This window comes from Panthera uncia, chromosome F2 (genome assembly GCF_023721935.1).
Source record: "Panthera uncia isolate 11264 chromosome F2, Puncia_PCG_1.0, whole genome shotgun sequence".
Taxonomy (NCBI): domain Eukaryota; kingdom Metazoa; phylum Chordata; class Mammalia; order Carnivora; family Felidae; genus Panthera; species Panthera uncia.
The window spans coordinates 72,027,183-72,046,794 of NC_064812.1; the positions used below are offsets into that span (position 1 = coordinate 72,027,183).

General features: G+C 39.5%; 1 protein-coding gene across 2 annotated transcripts in view; it reads left to right on the forward strand.

Moving 5' to 3' along the window:
- The window catches only part of TOX (thymocyte selection associated high mobility group box), a 302,110-nt gene that overhangs the window by 165,051 nt on the left and 117,447 nt on the right, over positions 1–19,612 (forward strand). For both annotated transcript variants that reach the window (XM_049633380.1, XM_049633379.1), the window contains one exon: positions 11,009–11,251. In XM_049633380.1, the coding sequence (XP_049489337.1) occupies positions 11,009–11,251 (243 nt within the window). The remainder of the gene's footprint in view (positions 1–11,008; positions 11,252–19,612) is intronic.

The following is a 19,612-nucleotide window of genomic DNA, read 5'->3' on the forward strand; positions in this document are numbered from 1 at the left end:
GGTTAGCGCTCCCCGACCCCCACGGTAATGAATGAATTAGATTCATAATAATAATAAAAGCTGTCAGTTGGCAGTCCCCTGTGTCTGGCAAGGAACTCAGCAAAAGCTTTGCATACATTATCTCATTTAATCCTTATAACAGTTCAGTGAGGATGACAGAGGTACAGTGCTTGGCCAAACAGCAAAAAGCTAGTAAGTATCAGAGCTAAGATTCTGGGCTAGGAAAGCCTCGTGCCCCAGCCAAATTCCATCCTCGCTCAGCTAGCCTTTGTTTTATTGTAGAACGTCAAGGTCGGATGTTGACGGACTAACCTCAGCCACCTCGTTAGTACTGAGAGAACTGCTCAGTTCTGTTACACGTGTGAGAATATTCTGAAAAATATTAGGGTGGACCCAATGAACTTGCCAATTTCCATCGTTTACCTACAAAAGCAGCAATTTCATAATCTAATTTCAGTTTCATGTCTCCTACTCGTTCAAACACATATAAAAGCTGTACAAAGGTGAGGTGCTTTTGAGGTCCCTGTTTCTTTTATTTATTTGTCCAGGGCGACGATTCCTTCCTTCCCTTCTTTTCCAGTCTTATCCACCCCTTTCTCACCACTTCTGTCCTGTTTCCTCTGTCTTCTCACAGCTCTTCTTGTCCAGGGCTGGTACACTTGTCCCGCCCTTCACACTTTTCCTTTCTTCCTCTGGGTGGTAAATAAAGTATGAGGCTTCCCACAGAAGACCCTTCCGGCTACTTTTCCCCAGGGATCCCACTTCTGGGTCACTAAACTGAGGAAATTGTCTCCAGTTGTTCAACTTTTTTGTTTCGTCCATGTCCCTGTCTTCAGCTCCACTTGTGTAAGCTTGTTTTCTAGCAGAGACTGGAGGACGTAAGATGATCCTCAAATATCTAAGGATCCACTTAGAGTTGCTTCCTGGTAAAAGATCCAAAGGGTAGGAATTGCCTCTGAGAGGCTGGTGGGTAGAAACAGGAACCCCCCTTTCCTGGCTCCCCTTGATTGAGGGAGGAGACAAACCAAGAGCACAGACCATCTGTGTAGTTTTCCTCCTCTGCTGATCTGGCTTCTTTGTGAAGAATGTGATTTTACATCCCCAGCACTTACTGATTTCCACGCAACAGGCAAAAATGAGAAGAGTGGCCGTAAACACATACACCATGTATTGTTAAGTGTACGTATGAAATATGTACATATAAAAATAGGCCAGCACTCAGTGCTCAATTCCACGCTGGCTGCCGGCATGTGACTGAGCAAATAGAACTTGACCAAAAATCAATTTAACACAGGTTGTTTTTTTTTAAAAAAAGAAAATTTATCAAAGCTTAAAGGCTGTATGTGGTGTTACATGGTATATTAAAAGCCAGTGCATTTTATTCAGTTATTACATGTAAAAAAAATAAATCTGTAATGATGCTATCACTGTCCTGTCTACCCACCTCGTTCTCTAAGTCCAAGCAAATCATTTCACCTCTTTGCACATCGTTTTCCTTAACTGCAGAGGGGAGGCATAATCTCCAGGGTTTTCTCTGGGATTCCATTTGAGCATAAATATAGAACTCTAGAACAATACCCGAAGGGGGAAAAAATGCATAAGGTTATTCATCACAATGTGGCTCATAACAGAAAAATCAGAAACCCTAAATATTTGGTAATAGGGAACCAATAGGATAAATTATGGAACATGCACACGATGATATAATGTGCAGCCATTTAAACAATAATGTAAATGATATTTATTGGCATGGAAACTCATTCATGACTTGTTTTCAGTGAACAGATTAAATTATGTGATGGAATAATAAAATAATATAAATAATAATGTAGCAAACAATTTATTGATTGCTCATAGGAGCCAGTATATTACTCAAATTATTTATATTATCTCATTCATCTCATTTAATGATGATTACCCTTAATGAATTGAATACAAATGTCATCCCTATTTTACAGATTTGGAAACTGAGGCTTAGAAAAATTCAGTCCCTACACCTACTAAGAGGTCAGCTGAGATTTTCATATCGTGTTTCTACCTTCAAAATCAGAGCTCTATGATCTGACTTAAAAACCCAAAACGAAATAGCAAATATGGAGTATATACAAAATCTTGAAAGACATACATTTTTTTTTAAATGTGCATTTATTTTTGAGAGAGAGACAGAGTGCGAGTAGGGGAGGGGCAGAGAGAGAGGGAGACACAGAATCTGAAGCAGGATCCAGGCCCTGAGCTGTCAGCACAGAGCCCGGCGTGGGGCCCGAACTCACGAACCACGAGATCATGACCTGAGCCGAAGTCGGACCCTTAACTGATTGAATCACCCAGGCGCCCCAAAAGACACACATGTTTTAATAGTGTTTTTTTTTTTTTCTGAGTGGATGGACTAACAGTGATTTCTTTCCATAGGTATATATTTTTCTGGTTAACATGGATTATTTATAAAATAAAGCAAAAAAAAATGTTGAACTGAATCTCAGAATGTATGCACTCAATGTGAGAATTCAAAACATCTGAAAAACTAAAAAAAGTATAGCTGCGTTTGTACATAAAATTGTGTGCTCAACAGTGAAATTTCAATGTTTTAATTACCCTCTTAAACGCTCAGTACAGAATGACAACTTGTTACCAGAAGAACATCCTTGGGCCCCTATTAGGGTTTCAGAAGTGACTCCTGCTCCTTAATCTGTTCTTCCTAATCATTCCTGTGTGCATTGTGGCTTATGGGGGGGGGGGGAGTACGTTATTTATTTCCCAGAAGCTTGTTTTTTGTGTGTTTTGGGGACAATTGCTTTGTTTTGTTTTGTTTTTTTAACCAAAGGGGAGGCCCATATGACAACAGCCCACGACACTGGTTTTAAAGTATCCCCTAGAGGGGCGCCTGGGTGGCTCAGTCGGTTGAGCGTCCGACTTCAGCTCAGGTCACGATCTCACGGTTCGTGAGTTCGAGCCCCTCGTCGGGCTCTGGGCTGACGGCTTAAAGCCTGGAGCCTGCTTCCGATTCTGTGTCTCCCTCTCTCTCTGCCCCTCCCCCATTCATGCTCTGTCTCTCTCTGTCTCAAAAATAAATAAACATTAAAAAAAAAAAATTAAAGTATCCCCTACAAATGTAACTCGGAGACTCACGTAGGCCCCCAAACGGTACTGAGAGGAAATAAATGTTCCCCATTTCAGTATCATTAATAAAGTGTGGCAGGAGAAATGCCTATATGTAAATACTAAGAACTTTTCTGGAAGTCTGTGGAGAAGTGGCCTCAGCACCAGCCCTGATTCACAGAAGAGTGTTGGACTACGTTGCCCTCCCCATCCCCGATCTGAATGTGCTTGGCTCACTGCCCCAGGACCCCTGAATCCTCAAAGCTTCAGCCTATTCATGGAATCAAAGCTCACCCAGTCCTGGCCCTAAGAGCCAATGAGAGCCATTCACTGGGGCGGCCTCAGGTCAACCTCAAGTTTTCTGGTCTCATTCAGGCTTTACACACTGGGTTTTCAGTTATGAAAAAAACATAATCCAATAAAAACCATTCCCAGTAGAGGACTGACTTGGGCTCAGGACCCCCAAGTTTGTTTCGGTCAGTAGGGCCGATCTTGCCCCTGAAGTTTTATAAGAGTTGAAGACGTGACCTTGCTGTCGAATCTCCCTGCCGCATTGTCCAGACTCGCTCATTTGTTGGTTTTGTGATCCTCCCGCGATCACGTAGTGCGTTTCTGCGCAAGTGTCTTGTTTGTTTTTTTGTTTGTTTCTTGTTTTTGTTTTTTTTTCCTGATATCCAGGGTAAATCTGCTTGTTCCAATCCCTTCATCATCCCAGCTTCAAGTAGTTCTACTTCCGTTTACACTTGATTCCAACACGCTCTTTATTGGGAGCCTAAGTTTTTAAATTTTTTTTTTCAAATTTTTTTAACATTTATTTATTTTTGAGACAGAGAGAGAGAGAGCATGAACAGGGGAGGGTCAGAGAAAGAGGGAGACACAGAATCTGAAACATGGGAGCCTAAGTTTTTAAATATTTTCTGACTCACCTCCCTCATAACAAACTGCATCTCAGAGTTCTCTGTATCTCAAATCCCACTCTGGAGGATGCCTGACACATAGTAGGTACACAACAAATGCTCTGAGGTGCTTGTGGCCTTTTGCTTATTAGCACAGGTCACAAAGATTAATGAGCATAAATAAAATAAATTTTGTACTTTTTACCAAAAAAAAAAAAAATTGCACTTTGATAACTGTTGCTTGAAAAATTAGCACATTGTGTGTTTTTAAATGAAGATGATTTATTGCTATTGTCTAACATGTGAGGAAAGACAAAAAAATTGTTTGCAGGATCATTGGCTTGAGCACATCAATGGCACTGTTGGACAATTCTTGCTGAGTGTTAAGATGATTTATGTAACAGACCGAAGCTTTCCACAGTAATACATTATAGTCTCAAGCTATCAGCCCTTGTTCCTGCAGAGACAAAAGAATCTGAAAAATACCTACTTTTGAAGGTCTTCTCAAAAGAAATTGGAGCTAATGTTGATGCTGTTTAAACTCTTTCGAGAGAAATCACCATTACATGCAATGTCTTAACTTCTGAAAACACACACAGGAAGTTTATCATTTTTCTTTTTTAGAAAACTCATTTTTCTAATAAACTCTTCAGTTTACTCTCCTTTGCATTTAGTTCTTTGAATCATGCAACAAGAATTTTCAATAAAGGATGAAACATATTTAAACATTGGTATTTTTCTATCCTGAAATTTCGGGAATTATGTTACAGATTAAAAATTAAGGTGTTCTATAGATGTGTGATGGCAGTGCTATTTATTTATCTTTCAAATAAAGATCTATATGAGAAACATATTTTACAATGTTATAACCATAGCCATATTTTTAGTATATGCATGATTGCATGAAGCCATCACATAATTTAAAGGTATGTACAAGATGATATCTTTTGAATTCTTCTGAGTTATGGGTCTTCTTGTCACCAAAGATTGAGTGCTCTGTATAATGATTGCAATGTGTGGACAGAGACTCACAAAGACAAGACCCCTCTGGTAGGGAAACCAGATTTTAAAAAGAGAAGAAAAGGCAAAGTCCAGAAGAGAGTTCCCATTATTTGTTCCTGGTCAGCATATATGAACACTCTACCTAGATGGTATGAAAACATGAATTCTCTGTAGTCAAAAGAAAAATCCTAATTAACATCCCACTTCCAGATGCAGTCATGTAGGATAAGAATAAAAAACAAGAACAGGCTGTAGCAAAAGGCAATGTGGATTGCAGAAGGAGAAAATGTAAACAGGATACCCGGGTCATGGAATATGTTAAGCAATATGATTAAAAAGGAATGCGAGTATGTAATTAAACAGACAGGGGGAATGAGATCTTCCAGAAACCAGGTGAGAAATTTCCTTTCCCTTGTCACTAAAATAGGGGTCCTGGGAGGGTTCAACAGGGGCAGGGGTAATGGCTTTAGCCAAATGGCTAAAAAAGCGTCCAAACAGGTCAAATGAAAAGAGATTGGAAGGATCCTCTGTTACTTTCCTGTGACCCAGTCTCTTGGTTCAAGTCTCAAAAACAAGCCGTCTGATTAGCCGTTTTACCTCCTTGCCAAGAATCTCCCGGTGAAGACAGCCTTTCCATAACACAAGGCAGTATGTTAGCAAGGATGGCTTTTGTTGCAAATTTAGACACTGCAATTGTGGTTCCCGAGTTCATTGGCCTTTTCCCCGGGTCAATAGGAGTGGAACCGTCAGGAAGCCATCAGTCCGGGCTGCGGGTCTGCCTGCGCAGTTCCCCGAAAGAGCAGAGTTGTGGCCCTCTGCAGGGATAAGTAGGTGTCCTGCGAGCTTTTCAGCAGCCCTCACCTGCTCACTGGTTCCCACTATCATTTTATTCTTTAATTTCAAAAATGCAATTTCATTCCATTAAGATAAAGGCAAGACTTTCTCTCAGCTACTTAGGAGGAGCACTGGAATGAACGCATTACGTATGAATGGCGCTATAGTTTGTTTCAGTGTGAGTTCTGTTCAATGGCAAATACACCGAAATTCCTTTATAATGATGTCTAAACCCTCTCCTATACTGTCTGTAGTTGTTTGTTTTCTTGGACATGACCCATTCCACGACAGGTATAGACCCACTTAATGATAGCTGTAGCTATGCTAAAGCTGCCATTTATCAAGAACATTCTGTGTGGCAGACATAGATTAGTAGGCTTTTTACCTACCTTATGTTTTCACTTTCAATGCTCAACAGAACCCCATGAAGCAGGTTTTGAAACAGGCTCACAAAGAGGAAGAAATCAGCCCAAGAACCCACACTAACAAATGCTTCAGAGAACCTAGATGCAGTTCCTGTCTTCTGGACTCCAGAGCCTCAGGTCCTTCCAGCACGTTCTTGGCTGTTCTTATCAGTCACTGAAGGAATCATTATGAGTACTCTCGACTGACCCCCAAATCTATAATTTTTAATAATTTTATAATTTTTAATTATATATTTTTATAATTTTATAAATATAACATATTTATAATATAATTTTATAATTTTTAATACTACTTTAATGTTTCCAACGGTCCCTTTGTGGCCTTGAAAAGTTCATACGTATTTTGGAATTAGCCAAGCCTTGTGTTAGTACAGCCCGCTTCAAGCCACATTCCATGACTCTTGGCTTCTGTTCCCTGGTCACACAGTAGAGCTGTCCTATGGCACATCTCAGCACCAGCGACATGATGAGATCTCCTGTGTCTAGGACCAGTGAGTAGCTTCAGATCAGAGAGAATCTGGTTAAGTAGCAATAATATAACTTTGAGTTCTTGGAATCATTTAGATCGTATAGATTGGCTGTTATTTAGAGCAAATCACTTTGCATACTTCTTTGTTTCCAATTTACCTTTCGTGAACCTGGTGAAGAGGCAAGATAAAATTAAAAATATTGGCTTGAATTTTGTGCCACTATCCCTGAATAATTTCTCCATGTGTATGGATGGTCACCATTGACTTTTATCATTCCCCGGGGAGAAGGCAAGCTGTATGACTCAGTCTGCTGGTAAGATTCTGATCTCTAGACTAGAAGGAGTAACAGGCACTGTGAACAGGGATAAGGAATACGATGCCACCTTGAAAGTCCATACCTGTTCTCCAGAATTCTACTCTCGAATCAAGCTCTGTGGGATCCTCAGAGGACCTGGGGTTGACTCCTTGGTGGTCTCTAATTCAGGCTTAGAAAACACAAAACAAAACATAGTCCTGTTTCTCATGAAATATGTAAGGGCCTTAGAAAGGATTCTTGGTCCCAAGACAACTGGAGAATGAAAAATACTTGAAACTCATGGCCTTTCTGAGACTTGAAGGAAGGAAATAAGCCCAAGTCAGAAGGGCCCTAAGTCAGTAGACAAGTGTAATAGGTCCACTGTATCACCCAAGGATGACCTCAACAGAAGACTTTTGGGACTACCCATCCGCTGCTTTCATCACAGTGTCCCTGTTCCTTTGCTCAGAATACCTTCTCGTCGGCTCTATACTTACCTGTATAATTAAGCCCTTGCTGCTGCCCAGGCATGGGGCATCAGACCTGCTGTTCCCAAGGGATCCTGATGTGGAGCTGAGGCTTCCATGGGGTCCTTAACTGATGTTCTACCTGTAGGAGGGACTAGGTTTCAGCAACTTCTGAGAATCCAGGAGCCCTAAACCCACCCTCAAAAGTCCTCTGGGACCACTGTGTCACTACAGAAGGGCGAGTGCAAGCCATTTCAGGACAGATCAGCAGGCCACACTACCTTGCGCCAGCCTTTCTCGAGCTACTGAAGCCTTCATGTCTCTAGCAGGATAGTTTTGTCTTCCTGACATGCTGAGAGATTAACCTTACATACTGTGTCGTCAGCTGACCAGTGCAAAGTCTGGGGAATACAGGGTATTTATTCAAACCCTTGGAATAAAAGTGATATATTCCCAAATTTCTTGCCTTTAAAAGGTCACCTTAGCTTTCATTCGGTCATTTATGCATTCATTCAGTGATTCATTTGTTAATTCATTCAATACACATTGAATACTGACTCTAACCAGGCAGCCTCAGGGGGAATAAGGAAAATACTGAACCATATCCTCTTGTAATACATTCCTCCAAAAACTGTGATTTTTCTCTAATATATAACTTACTATTGTTAAGTCAGACTTACTCCTATTAAGTTTTTAGAAATTAAAATAAAGATGTCATGTCGTAGAAATCAATGTTGAGGAATTAGCTAATTCATTTCCACATTAAAAAAAAAATTAGTAATTAGCCTGGCATTGAGGTTTTTGTAAGTTCTGTGACATTCTGACGTTTATACAATTATTATGATACTTCTCTATGGCATCAATTACACTGTAATAGGCCCCTGGCAAATAACCATATCGTGACTTCTAATGTAAAGAACAGGAACTACCGGGTAACCTTATGCTGTTAAAATCCCTGATCCACGTAACTACCCGTTACCATTTAGGTTGTGGAATCCGTGGTTTTGGTACATAAGTGCATGGATTAAATAACATTAATGTGTAATTACATGAAAATAAACAAGGTAGCTTTGTTAAATTGCAGTACAATTGTTATCGCTGAATGTAAAGTGATACCAATTAAACCTTCCTTTAAAACACCACAAATTAAGATTTAACTACTGGAGAAATGCATGTAAAGCTATGGTATGCCATGGATAGAATATCCCTGAGTACTTTCTGAGGTTTAATAGCATTTATAAAATTAAAAACATCTTTTCCCTTTATCCCTGGCATTAACTGTATGTTACTTAGTGAAGTTTCAAACAGACACCATTTAATTCTTAAAAGATAAGCATCAACAAGTTCAGCCTTTGAAGTGTTGACGCAAAGACAAATTATGATTTCTTGTGTTCATATAGAGTAAATATTTTAGTGGGATAGGCATTAGCATGGAATTTCGGATGAGGAAAGACCTGATACCGAAGCTAATGTTAATTCTTAAATTATGAAATTTCGTTGATCAAAAACCATTGGGTGTTGGCAACTTGGTATCATTCAGCCTCATAAAATAGTAGCAGTCAAACTGCTTCTATGTCACAGCGTATATCCATCCCTCATATATTCTGAGCTGTTTACCAGCTGAGTCAAAGTTACTTAAATTCTGAGCCTCAGTTTTCTCTTCAGGAACACAGGATAACGTAGCTACACACAGGACTGTCACTGAGGATTAAGCGAGGACGACATAGTCAAAGGACCCAGTACAGCGCTTTTTACAAAACCAACATTAATAAAAGTGCTTCCTCTCCCACTTCCCCGCTTCAAATCTTTTGTGCTTCTTCTTAAATCAATACTTGTCCCGGGAACTGTTGGTTTAGATCCATAGACTCAAGCTCTAAAATACATCAAGCAAATGAGAATTTAATCAAACTTACAATTTTGACACTGAGCCCTAATGGGCTTTTCAGACAAGAGATCTAAACTATAAACAGGAAGTGCTGGTAACTGATGTTGGAACTTTCAGAGCTGGTGATTTCTTAGCAGAACTTGAGATATCCAAGAAAACTTATCTGCAAAGATGAGTCAAAGCTTGCCTTCACCTACCCCTAGTTTCTAACCCGCACGTGCCTCTACGTGACCAGGTCTGAATTCCAGATGTTTCCAGTAGCGCTTCATTTCATCGTGCCTTCTGACAGCACCTAAACAAATATATTAAAACTTGTACAACATTTAGCAAGTGCAACTCGAAGATTTTCTTTCTGTTAGACAAATAGACGCCATCTGGAAAAAATAACCCCAGGCGCTTGGACGCAGGAGCATGAAGCTCATTGGCTGAACACCCAATGAATACCTTACATTACTTTCTTTGGCTCCTACCCTCTGCCTGCTCATGGCAAATCTTGCACACTTCAGCAGGGTCTGTGCTGTTAGACAAGAAAGTCCTGTTACTCGTGTACTCAAACACTATGAAGACATGCCTAATTTGAAAGATAAGCTTGCAAGAATGAACCGGACCCAGATCGTTTCCTTTTTATTGTAACACCTGCTGCATAAAGGACTAGTAGATATCACTCTGCCTTGATATTAATTGGAAACAATATTTTATTGTTCAGTCCCCCTTCATATTTTCAATGTTTACCGCATTCCGTTTCAAACGGGAGTGTCCTCGTATAATCTTTCCTTCCTTTCTCTTTCCTTTCCCTCCCTTTCTCTCTTCTCTAAAGCTGCTTTCCAAAGGGAAAAGCCCCACATATGTTGTTATTTGTCTTACTGATTGACTTTTATTCCTAAATTCATATTATAACAATGTTAGTGTGATTTTGCCTTTCAAATTAGCTGAAAGGAAACTGAATGACTGTAATATTAGTTATCAGCTTTTAGAGGAAAGCCAAATAGATGGGAATTGTCAGAAATCAAGAGAACAATCTTCACTTTATTTTGATGGTATAATCTTCGTGGGAAAAAAATAGCTTTTAAAGGCTTTTTTTCCCCATATCAAACTTTCTCTGCAACCACACTTAGGCGACATGCTTAACTTACTTGTTTGCTAATTATTTTTCTTTTGCCCGTTGTAAACATGCCGCTTTTCAAAACTCTAAAGTGATTTCCCCAGAACTTCTGGAATTCATTTTATGACGTCTCATGACCTGAGCAGTGGGGGGTCCTATGAAACATGTTTGATTACACATTAGTTTTATAAATTGCCTTCCTTCCCCCCAATTCCCATGAAAAAGGTATTCAGTTAGATTAAAACTCTGGAAAATTTCAACGGGACCTTTGAAATCAATGTTTGAGTTCAGTTTCTCGGAAAAATAAAACTGCCTGATGGAAGTACTCTTTCTACAAGAAGTGCATATGCCTTTGAGGCTTTTTTTTTTTTCCATGAATAATAGTGAAATGACAGCAGGGTAATCTGCGTGTTTGAAATGTCTTGGCCAAATCCAGGATGCTGCTTGTAATAAGATCTGAGGGCTCATGTGTATTTGTTCGTGGTGATGAAGAAGATGGGAGTGATAATTTGCAATGATGTCGTTTGTCTTTTCAGTCTTACCCTGGTCCAAGTCTGGAAAGTGAAGACTTCAACATTCCACCAATCACCCCTCCCTCCCTCCCTGACCACTCACTGGTGCACGTGAATGAGGTCGAACCCGGTTACCACTCTCTGTGTCACCCAATGAACCATAATGGCCTGCTACCATTTCATCCACAAAACATGGACCTACCTGAAATCACCGTCTCCAATTTGCTGGGACAGGATGGAGCACTGCTTACTAACTCCATTTCTGTGGTAAGAATCTGCTTACCAATTTGTGGTGGGGGGTGTGGTGGGGGGGGTGGGGAGTGAGGGACGTAGTGAGGGTAAGCTCGACTCTAACGCAAGAAGCTTTAAATTGGGGTAACACAGGGTTCTGAAACTAAGCATAAGTTTTTAGCTACGGAGAATGTTCTCCATAGATTCCTAAAGCCATTTTCCATTTTATATTTAATTCAGGGGAAAAAAAAATCAATGAATTACATGTTTGATCACTTATATTTATAAGCCAAACTTCTAAATGCTATTTGACACTGAATGCCCTGTCATAAAGTTGACAGACTTCTCATCACAAGGCAGATCCTCACATCTTCTGACCAGGGACTTCTTTTAAACTGGATTTCATTTTATGGAAAGCAAGAAAACAATTTTCCTTTTTTATTTTGGAGGTACAATTCTAGTGATTAAAATTTATCTCCCTCAAAGTGTTTCAATCTGTTGGCCCCATTGGCCCTATGAATCTTCAAATGTTCTGTAGTTCTCAAAGTTAGTAGGAATGTGTCTCCCCCAGAAAACGAGCAAAAAGTACATTTCCAGCTTCTACCCAGAAGTCCAGGGATCTGGATTTTTAACAGGCAGCCCATGTTTGAGAAACACTAGCTTATCACAAAATCGTATCTTCTGATTTTTACATGATCTTAAACCTTAATAATTTCTCTGTCTATATCTCGAGTAGTGAAAAATATTTTCAGTGGTATATGGCCAAGGACAGAGCTCTTTACCATGTCCTCAAACTCTCCCTGAGGTTAACATTGACTTTTAATTAGCACTCTTTGGTTTCCGTTGTTCAATCACTTAACAGTACGAGTAACTCAATTGTCATTTGGGTAAGTCACTGAACAGTGCTGTCATGTTCACAATGAATAAATTGATGAATTTGCTCATATTATATTGTTTCTGATAGGCAACATTCTTATTATCACTTATCTAAATCATTTGGGGATGTAGCTTTAACTTGAGTGGCTTCGCAAGGTTTTTCTGTTAATCACGAATGTGAAGGGCAGGGGTTGGCAGGCCGTGGGGGTGGGGGAAGAGTCAAAAGAAACCGTGCAGTAGTTTTTGAAGAATGAATCCCAGAGTCTAATGCCATGATAGTGTCTAGATTCTTCTAAGAACTGGCAGCTAGCCCAGTGGCCAAAAGAGGGGAACTCATTCACAGCCGTAATAGTGGCAGAAAACTGCTATCCTCCATTTTTTAGATTATCTGTTACCTATATAGATTTGTCCTACGAGTAGGAGTATTAACTCTGGCTTGATGAAATATAAAATGGATTTTTAAACAAGTACGCTAAATTTGTAAATCTGAATAATGTACTTCAAAGTGGTCACCTTGAAAAGTCTCCTGTCTGTTCCTCTTTGGGGTGAGGCCTTCAGACCCAGTTCATGAGTCAGTCAAGTGTCCCAGGGGTTGCTTTTCTAGGCATCAGCTATTCATTAAGAAGGAGAAGAAGAATGCATACAGTATCTACAGTACCCGGTCAGTCCTCGGAGCTTTCTCAGGGTGGATGGAGTGGGGCCATAGAAGGGGTGATGAGACGTAATTTAAGTCTCAAAACCCTTTTTCCTTTATATCATTTGTCTTCTTAGCATTCCTAGGACTGCCTCAATGTACCATTCACTCATTAAGAGATGCTTCTTCGGTATATGTGTGCATACATAGGTTGTATATAACATACGTACATACGTGTGTATATTCTCAGTATATATGTGTCGAGGATTTCTCCTTACATGGCATGCTCAGAACTGGACCTGATCACAGCATGAAATACACCACTTTCCAGGCCCTTCTTCCACTGTGCTTTTGTCTTACTCTATCAGGAACCTCACCTCATCCAAATTTCTTTATGCTTTCTTCACCCAACACAATGTCAAAAACAGGACTTTAGGTATTTTCCCTTCAAAGTGGTATTTCCTTTGGAACTTTTAGCACTGTAGAAAGCAGAGGGGCCCTGTTGGCCTAACCTAAGGTTAGATAAAGCTCTAACGTGCCATTCCGGTTCTTGGCAGGGTGCATCTAGCAGGATCTTTCATAGAATGGTGAGCCTTCCTGATACCTCCCAGACCACATTCCGAGCTGAACATCCACTTTGCCTACTCTCAGTACTGGCCCTACCATTCTATGCTGTTACATAAAATGCTGCTCCAACAAATAATCCAAAACTTGGTGAGGCTTTGGATGGGCTTTAGCACTGTCCGATAGAACTTTCTGTGATGATGGCTTTTCTGTTATTCACTGTCCAATAGCAGTGTTCATTGGCTAGTAGGCACTTTAAATGTGGCTGACTGAAGAACTAATTTTTGTTTTATTACATTTGAATTATTTTACATTTAAGGTGGCCACACGTTCCTATTGGCTACTCTATTGGATAGCTTAGGTCTAGTTAATGTTGATTCTAACATCAAATCTATATTAAACCCATTTTTAAGCCAATGTGGTCTTGGAGAAAGTAGCTTTGGAAATTAAATTTGCTGTATGAATCATCTTTCAAGAGTTGGATCTTTGGCTGGAGTCCAGGAGCCAGAGTCTGATATAGTCTATAGTTGCAGTAGAAATCTAATAAAGTTGGAAGGGCCGACTTTATAGGAGTCTACTAATTCCTCTGAGAAACAAGGAGCCTCTTCAATACTTATTTTGAGCTAACATGTGTCTAGAATGCCATTCATCAGCATGTACATTTTAAATGCTTACCATGATCTAAATGTTTCAAAGTGCTCAAATGATCGATATGTTTTAAGCTGGAAGATTTGGCCAAAGACTTCAAAAACCAAGCAAAGGACCATGGGCTTGATATGATGGATTCATAAAAAACATTGGCTGCTTTCACTCAGGGTGAGAGCAATATGAAAACGGTATCATGGGAAAATCCTTCTGGCGTCTTCCTGGATGGATAGCGGTGGTAAGAAACGAGTTGTGCAAAGTCCATGGAGCCTGTTGTCATAACTCAGGCAAGAGGTGTTGAGGAGATATAGAGGGCGGTGACAGTGAGAACAGAAAGATGGGCTACTAAACTGTTCTCACATCATTCCCAAGTACAAACAGATCTGAAAATGAACAAGCCTTCATATAGCCACATTTTATGTTTAAAAAGCTCTCAGGGGTTATTTTCTTTGAAAGGAACTTTAGGACTTACAGAATATTTTCTTCATATTTCTTTGTAAAAACAAACAGACAAAACTCTTTGTAAAACAAACAAACAAACAAACAAACAAATTAAAAATCTTCCCTAAAAATTTTGCTCATGCCTAATGTGATCTCAAAATTGAACAACCGAACTATTGGTCAGTTTGCCAATCGTTGAAATATACTTATGAATAGTGTACAATTCAGGTCATCAATACTCATATCGACAAGGCAGTAATGACTACAGAAATCAAGATGGAAAAGCTGCCCACCTAGAAATTGCAGTGTTCTTTCCCAGCCCTTCTGTCAAGGTCACCTTCAATAATAAAAGCTAACACCTGTAGATTCTAAATAATAAACTTGTTGTGATTCTTAAAATCCTATGAGTAAGGGCCACCCTAGGCAGACTTATGTATGGGTTCAACTGTCTCCAACTGCATTCTCCAAAAGCTTTACAGAATTATTAAAGCTGAGCTTTTGTTTTTAGCGTGGTGCTCACATCTTGGTGTTAGTATCTTCACATGACAGAAGTTTAGAATTTGAATGACTCACAGGGGTAGAAATATTTTAGTTCTCACTGAAGCATTATATAGATTATAGAGATTGTAATGTTTAATCTATATGCATTATTATGTCATATGTTATCTTTCATATCAGTTGTTATATATAATATGTCTTTCCTGAGATTTCATTTTAAAGATAAATTTTCTAGTATCTGCTTGTTCTTATCCCCAGTGGCAACATAAGTGATACAATTTGACCGAATTTAAGCATTTCCTACAAATGTCTAATGTATTAGACGTAAAAAAATTTAGTCTAATTAGAAATCAATGTCTGAATGAGTATTATTATCCCAACTTCACAATTGGAAAATGGAAGTTTGGAGTGGTTAAGTGACTTGCTCAGTGGCTCAAGCCACTAAATATGCCAGCTTTCTTATCTAAAAAACAAGGAGAAGGGCGCCTGAGTGGCTCAGTCAGTTAAGAGTCCAACTCTTGACCTAGGTTGAGGTCATGATCTTGCAGTTTGTGAGTTCAAGCCCCGCGTCGGGCTCTGCACTGTGGCAGAGCCTGCTTGGGATTCTGTCTCTCCTTCTCTCTGCCCCTCCCGCATTTGTGTTCTCTCTTTATCTCTCTCCCAAAATAAATAAAAAAAACTTAAAAAAAAAATAAGGATAAAAATAGCCCTTACCTCATGGGGTTAAATGAACACTGAAGAATCGCTTAGACCAGTTGTTGGCACATAGGAAGCATTATATAAGTTTGTTAAATAAAATGGGAAAAGCAAGCCTGTATGACTCTTTTGGAAGAGTTAAAATGCATAAAACAGAAGATTTTCCCAAAGAGTTATTTATATTTCAATCCTTAATCTTCTTCACAATTGTTGGCCGGCGGGGGCTGGGGGGTGGGGGGGAACAATAGTAAGCCTGCTATTAACCAAAGAAGGCTTTATCTTTTACTGAGTGTCCTTATATACCAATATCATTTAAACCAACATCTTTGGGCTAGACTTCCTCAGTTCAAATCCAAGCACTGCCACTTACCAGCTATGTGACCTTGAGCAACTTACATAATCTTTCTGTGCCTCAGTTTTCTTATCTATAACATGGCCATGATGAGATGGTTAATGAAAGAAGTTATCTGTGAAATATGTGCCTGTCACACAGTAGGTGCTAGATATATTCAGTGGGAATCCCTTTCTGATCAAAAGGTCACCAGGGTAGAATATCGAGATTGCTTCCTGAAATTTATCATAAATAAATCTGTATGGAGGCTGAAACATACATGGGGTGAAATTTCTTCCTTGCCACGTTTCCCAGCACTCCCTTTTTGTATCTTCTTGCTGGTGCCACTTTATATGTTAGCAGTCAGTTGGGACTCTCGCAAGAATTTAGATTTCTGGCTCTTCAAAACAGATTCCATTTTCTTCAAGTCCCTGCTTTCTAAGCCCAACCTATAAAACAGGGCAGAATTTCTATTAGTATATGCTGTCAAACAAGGGCCAGTTAGTTCGGATTCTCTAGGTCCAAGTGACACAGCTATTCATGACCCCATATGCAAGAGTCCCATTTTTTCTCACTGTTCCCTTGAGTTATTTTGCGTCAGAAGAGCACTGGAATGAGAGTCTGGAAGGCCAGGGCCTGCCTTGGATAATAAGCGTGGGCAATGTACTGTACCCCATCTGAAACCAGCAGGATTGGGCTGGATCCGAGGGTCCAGATTACGCTCATTGGAAACAGGGGAAGGCAGGACTCAGCCAGACTGGTGTCACACTTGTTCATAGTTCCTACAAAAGTTCCCTTGAACGAAGGATTCTTACGCCCAAGAAGATGGAAAACCACAGAACTGGTTGATCGCTGAAACTCTTTCCAGGGCTAGCACTCTCCTATGATTCATACTCTACTGACCACACAACTGGGATCCAGAGTCACGACTCGCTCAGCTTTTTACTTTAGTCACTTAGTAATTTTTCCTACCATCACTTTGGCTTTCTCATTCCTCAGTGTTTTACCTGTCCCTCCCAGAGCCTAAATGGTTATTAAGATATTTGAATCTATTGAACAGAACATTTCTTTGAGTGGAAAATGTTGTTCTGCCATTAAGGAGAAAGTGATGTTGCTTTGTGGGACCGGACGGTGTTTTCATGTTGTTAAAGAGAAACTACAGGACTATTTTGGGAGAAAGGTTAAATAAGAAAATGTCTGTATTAAGCATTCATGGTTCAAGAAAAATCCTTTGATTCCTACAAACTGAAATCAAGAGCCTCTTCTTTTTCTCTCCACTCTGGCACATTCGCTGCTGGGTTTAATCATGGATTGGTGGAAGGAAAATACAACCTTGTATAAAGTCATCCAACCCTCGCTGCCTGGCCTATATGTGGCGATTGCTTGTTCTTTGTGCAGTCAACAGAAGCTCTTTCATACAAAGAAAAACCGTGCAAAGTTTCAGAATGGCCTCGCAGAAAGGATTCATTTAGACCTGAGCTTTTTGTGCGTGTGGTTCCTAATGACACATTATAGAAAATTTACAATGAAAAAAGCCACAAAGGAGATTTCAATTTCTTTGAATGCTTCAAATTTCCAGTTCTGGAGTTTAAAATGGAAAAAGATGTTAAAAGGCAATGGAATCGGGGGCGGGGAGGAGGGTGGTTGTTTCCCAAATGCCTTATTTTTCCAGGCAACAAAAGCAAAGCATAGTGTATATACTCAGATTTATTGTCACTTTCAGCATTCAGTCACACCACACTTTGCATTCGGAGGCCACCGTCCAGCTGTTTTGACAACCATCACCTCAGAAGGTGCTGTGGAGGACACACGAAACTGAAGCAGAGGGTATTCCTCTGGGTCTGTAGGCAGGGCTGTACATCAAGGAAGCCAGAGGTATTACAGCAGCATGAATTTCTAATATGTCGCCATTATGGAAAGGACCACTGGCACATTGAATAATGTGGCTTTCAAAGCCAAGCCGAAAATGTGATTACAGACAATTTGATTGCTGTTTTTAAAATAAATATTTCCAAAATCTTGAGATATTTTATTTCACGTAATGCATCAAGTATGTAACAGTGGACCAGAGCTAAATGTCTTTCAGGACACAAAGGAGCTGATGATGTCAGCCCCATTTCGATATGAAATAATGGAAGCATGCGCTTAAAATGGAATGGATGTCACAGTGGTTTGTTTCTTTCTTAAAAATAAAAAAAAAAAAAAAACAGGAAAAAAAAAAGCAATAACAAGAAATGATTTTGCCCGCTTTGACAGAAGGAAAAAAAAAAAGATGAAGAATAATTATTTAGCATTATGCCACAATTCATGAAATGTTTGGCAATTACAGCCTGGTTTGGGCTTTTGTTTCTTTTTTTCACAAATTATCCTTTTTTTGAATGTTGCAGCACATGAGAGCAATGTATTAAACCACTTTAATGCCGTGAGGACATGGGCTGGTTTTGTTCTTATTTTTGACCATGTATAATAAAAGTGTGTGGTTTGGGTTTTTTTTTTTTTTTTAATGTCAAATTCCTAATAAGGACAAAAGTAAGTGTTTGTGGTGCAGCCCTTTCTTTGCTCAGAACAGACTACTTTGAATGTGATATCGATAAGTAGTCCAATGGACTCAGTATGTTAATGATTTGGGACCATCTTTTAGGGCTGTAATAAAATATTATTCCAAACTGGAGTTCTCCTTAATAGCATCCAGGAAAGGAGCCAATTTAAAAATAACACTTTTCCTTTCTTATGCCAAGTAAGAAAACTCAAGATTGACTTTGTATATAGGGCTTGTTGTACTTTTTCTTCAACCCTTGAGTTCATATGGATGTGTGCCTCGCCCATGCACGGAAGAAGTTAAAAAGCTATAAACCCAGTTATATAATATACAAACTCTGGGAGTTATTCAATCCAGCCTCTTTAATTCCAGGCAGGAGTAAACCTAAACCATTTAAGATATGTGGTTTTCTATCAAAGAGCCAAGATTCCACAATTTTCCTTGGTAGCCTGTTTGTGTTTAATTAACCTTGTAACATTAAGTTAAATTGCAGTAAGAGATTTAGATTCCTTCCAGGAAGTTCCTTATTAAAGTTAAACGAAAATCTCTTACTACAATCTTAGTCTACTTTGTCCGCTTCAGACTTCTGGATGCTGGGAGAACAGTTGATTTCAAGTGGTTGACATTTATCAAGTCGTGTTGTACCTGGCCCAAACTACCCCAATTCCTGTAACCCGTCCTCAAAGATCATATTTTTCAGCTTTAAAATCAAATTAACATCCTTTTTTTTTTTTTAATTCGTGATCTTAAGGAATACTGACCACAACGAGAGGCGGTGCTCGAGACAGGGCCTGAGATTACAGATTAATTTCTGATTTTTTTCCAATAATTCTCTGCCCCCATGTGGACATTTTATGATAGGCTCTTTAATAGCATCACTGATTGCTGACATATTTAATTCTGGGCCCGTCGATCACTCCCACGCATGTTCCTTGCTATGTTGGTGTCTTGCCAGCAGTTCCCCATCTTGTTTCTGTGTAACTCATTTCACGTCCTAAAGGCAAACATCTGGAAAGGCCGTGATGGTGATGCTCATCAAGTCATTTTTTTTTTTTTTCTGGCTGGGTATCCATTATTTAAATAGTCCTCAGCAAACAAAGAGTGGGGAAGAAAACTATAGTTAAGCCCTCGTAATTGTCCCTGGACAAACACATTCTAAGTAGGACCAGGAGA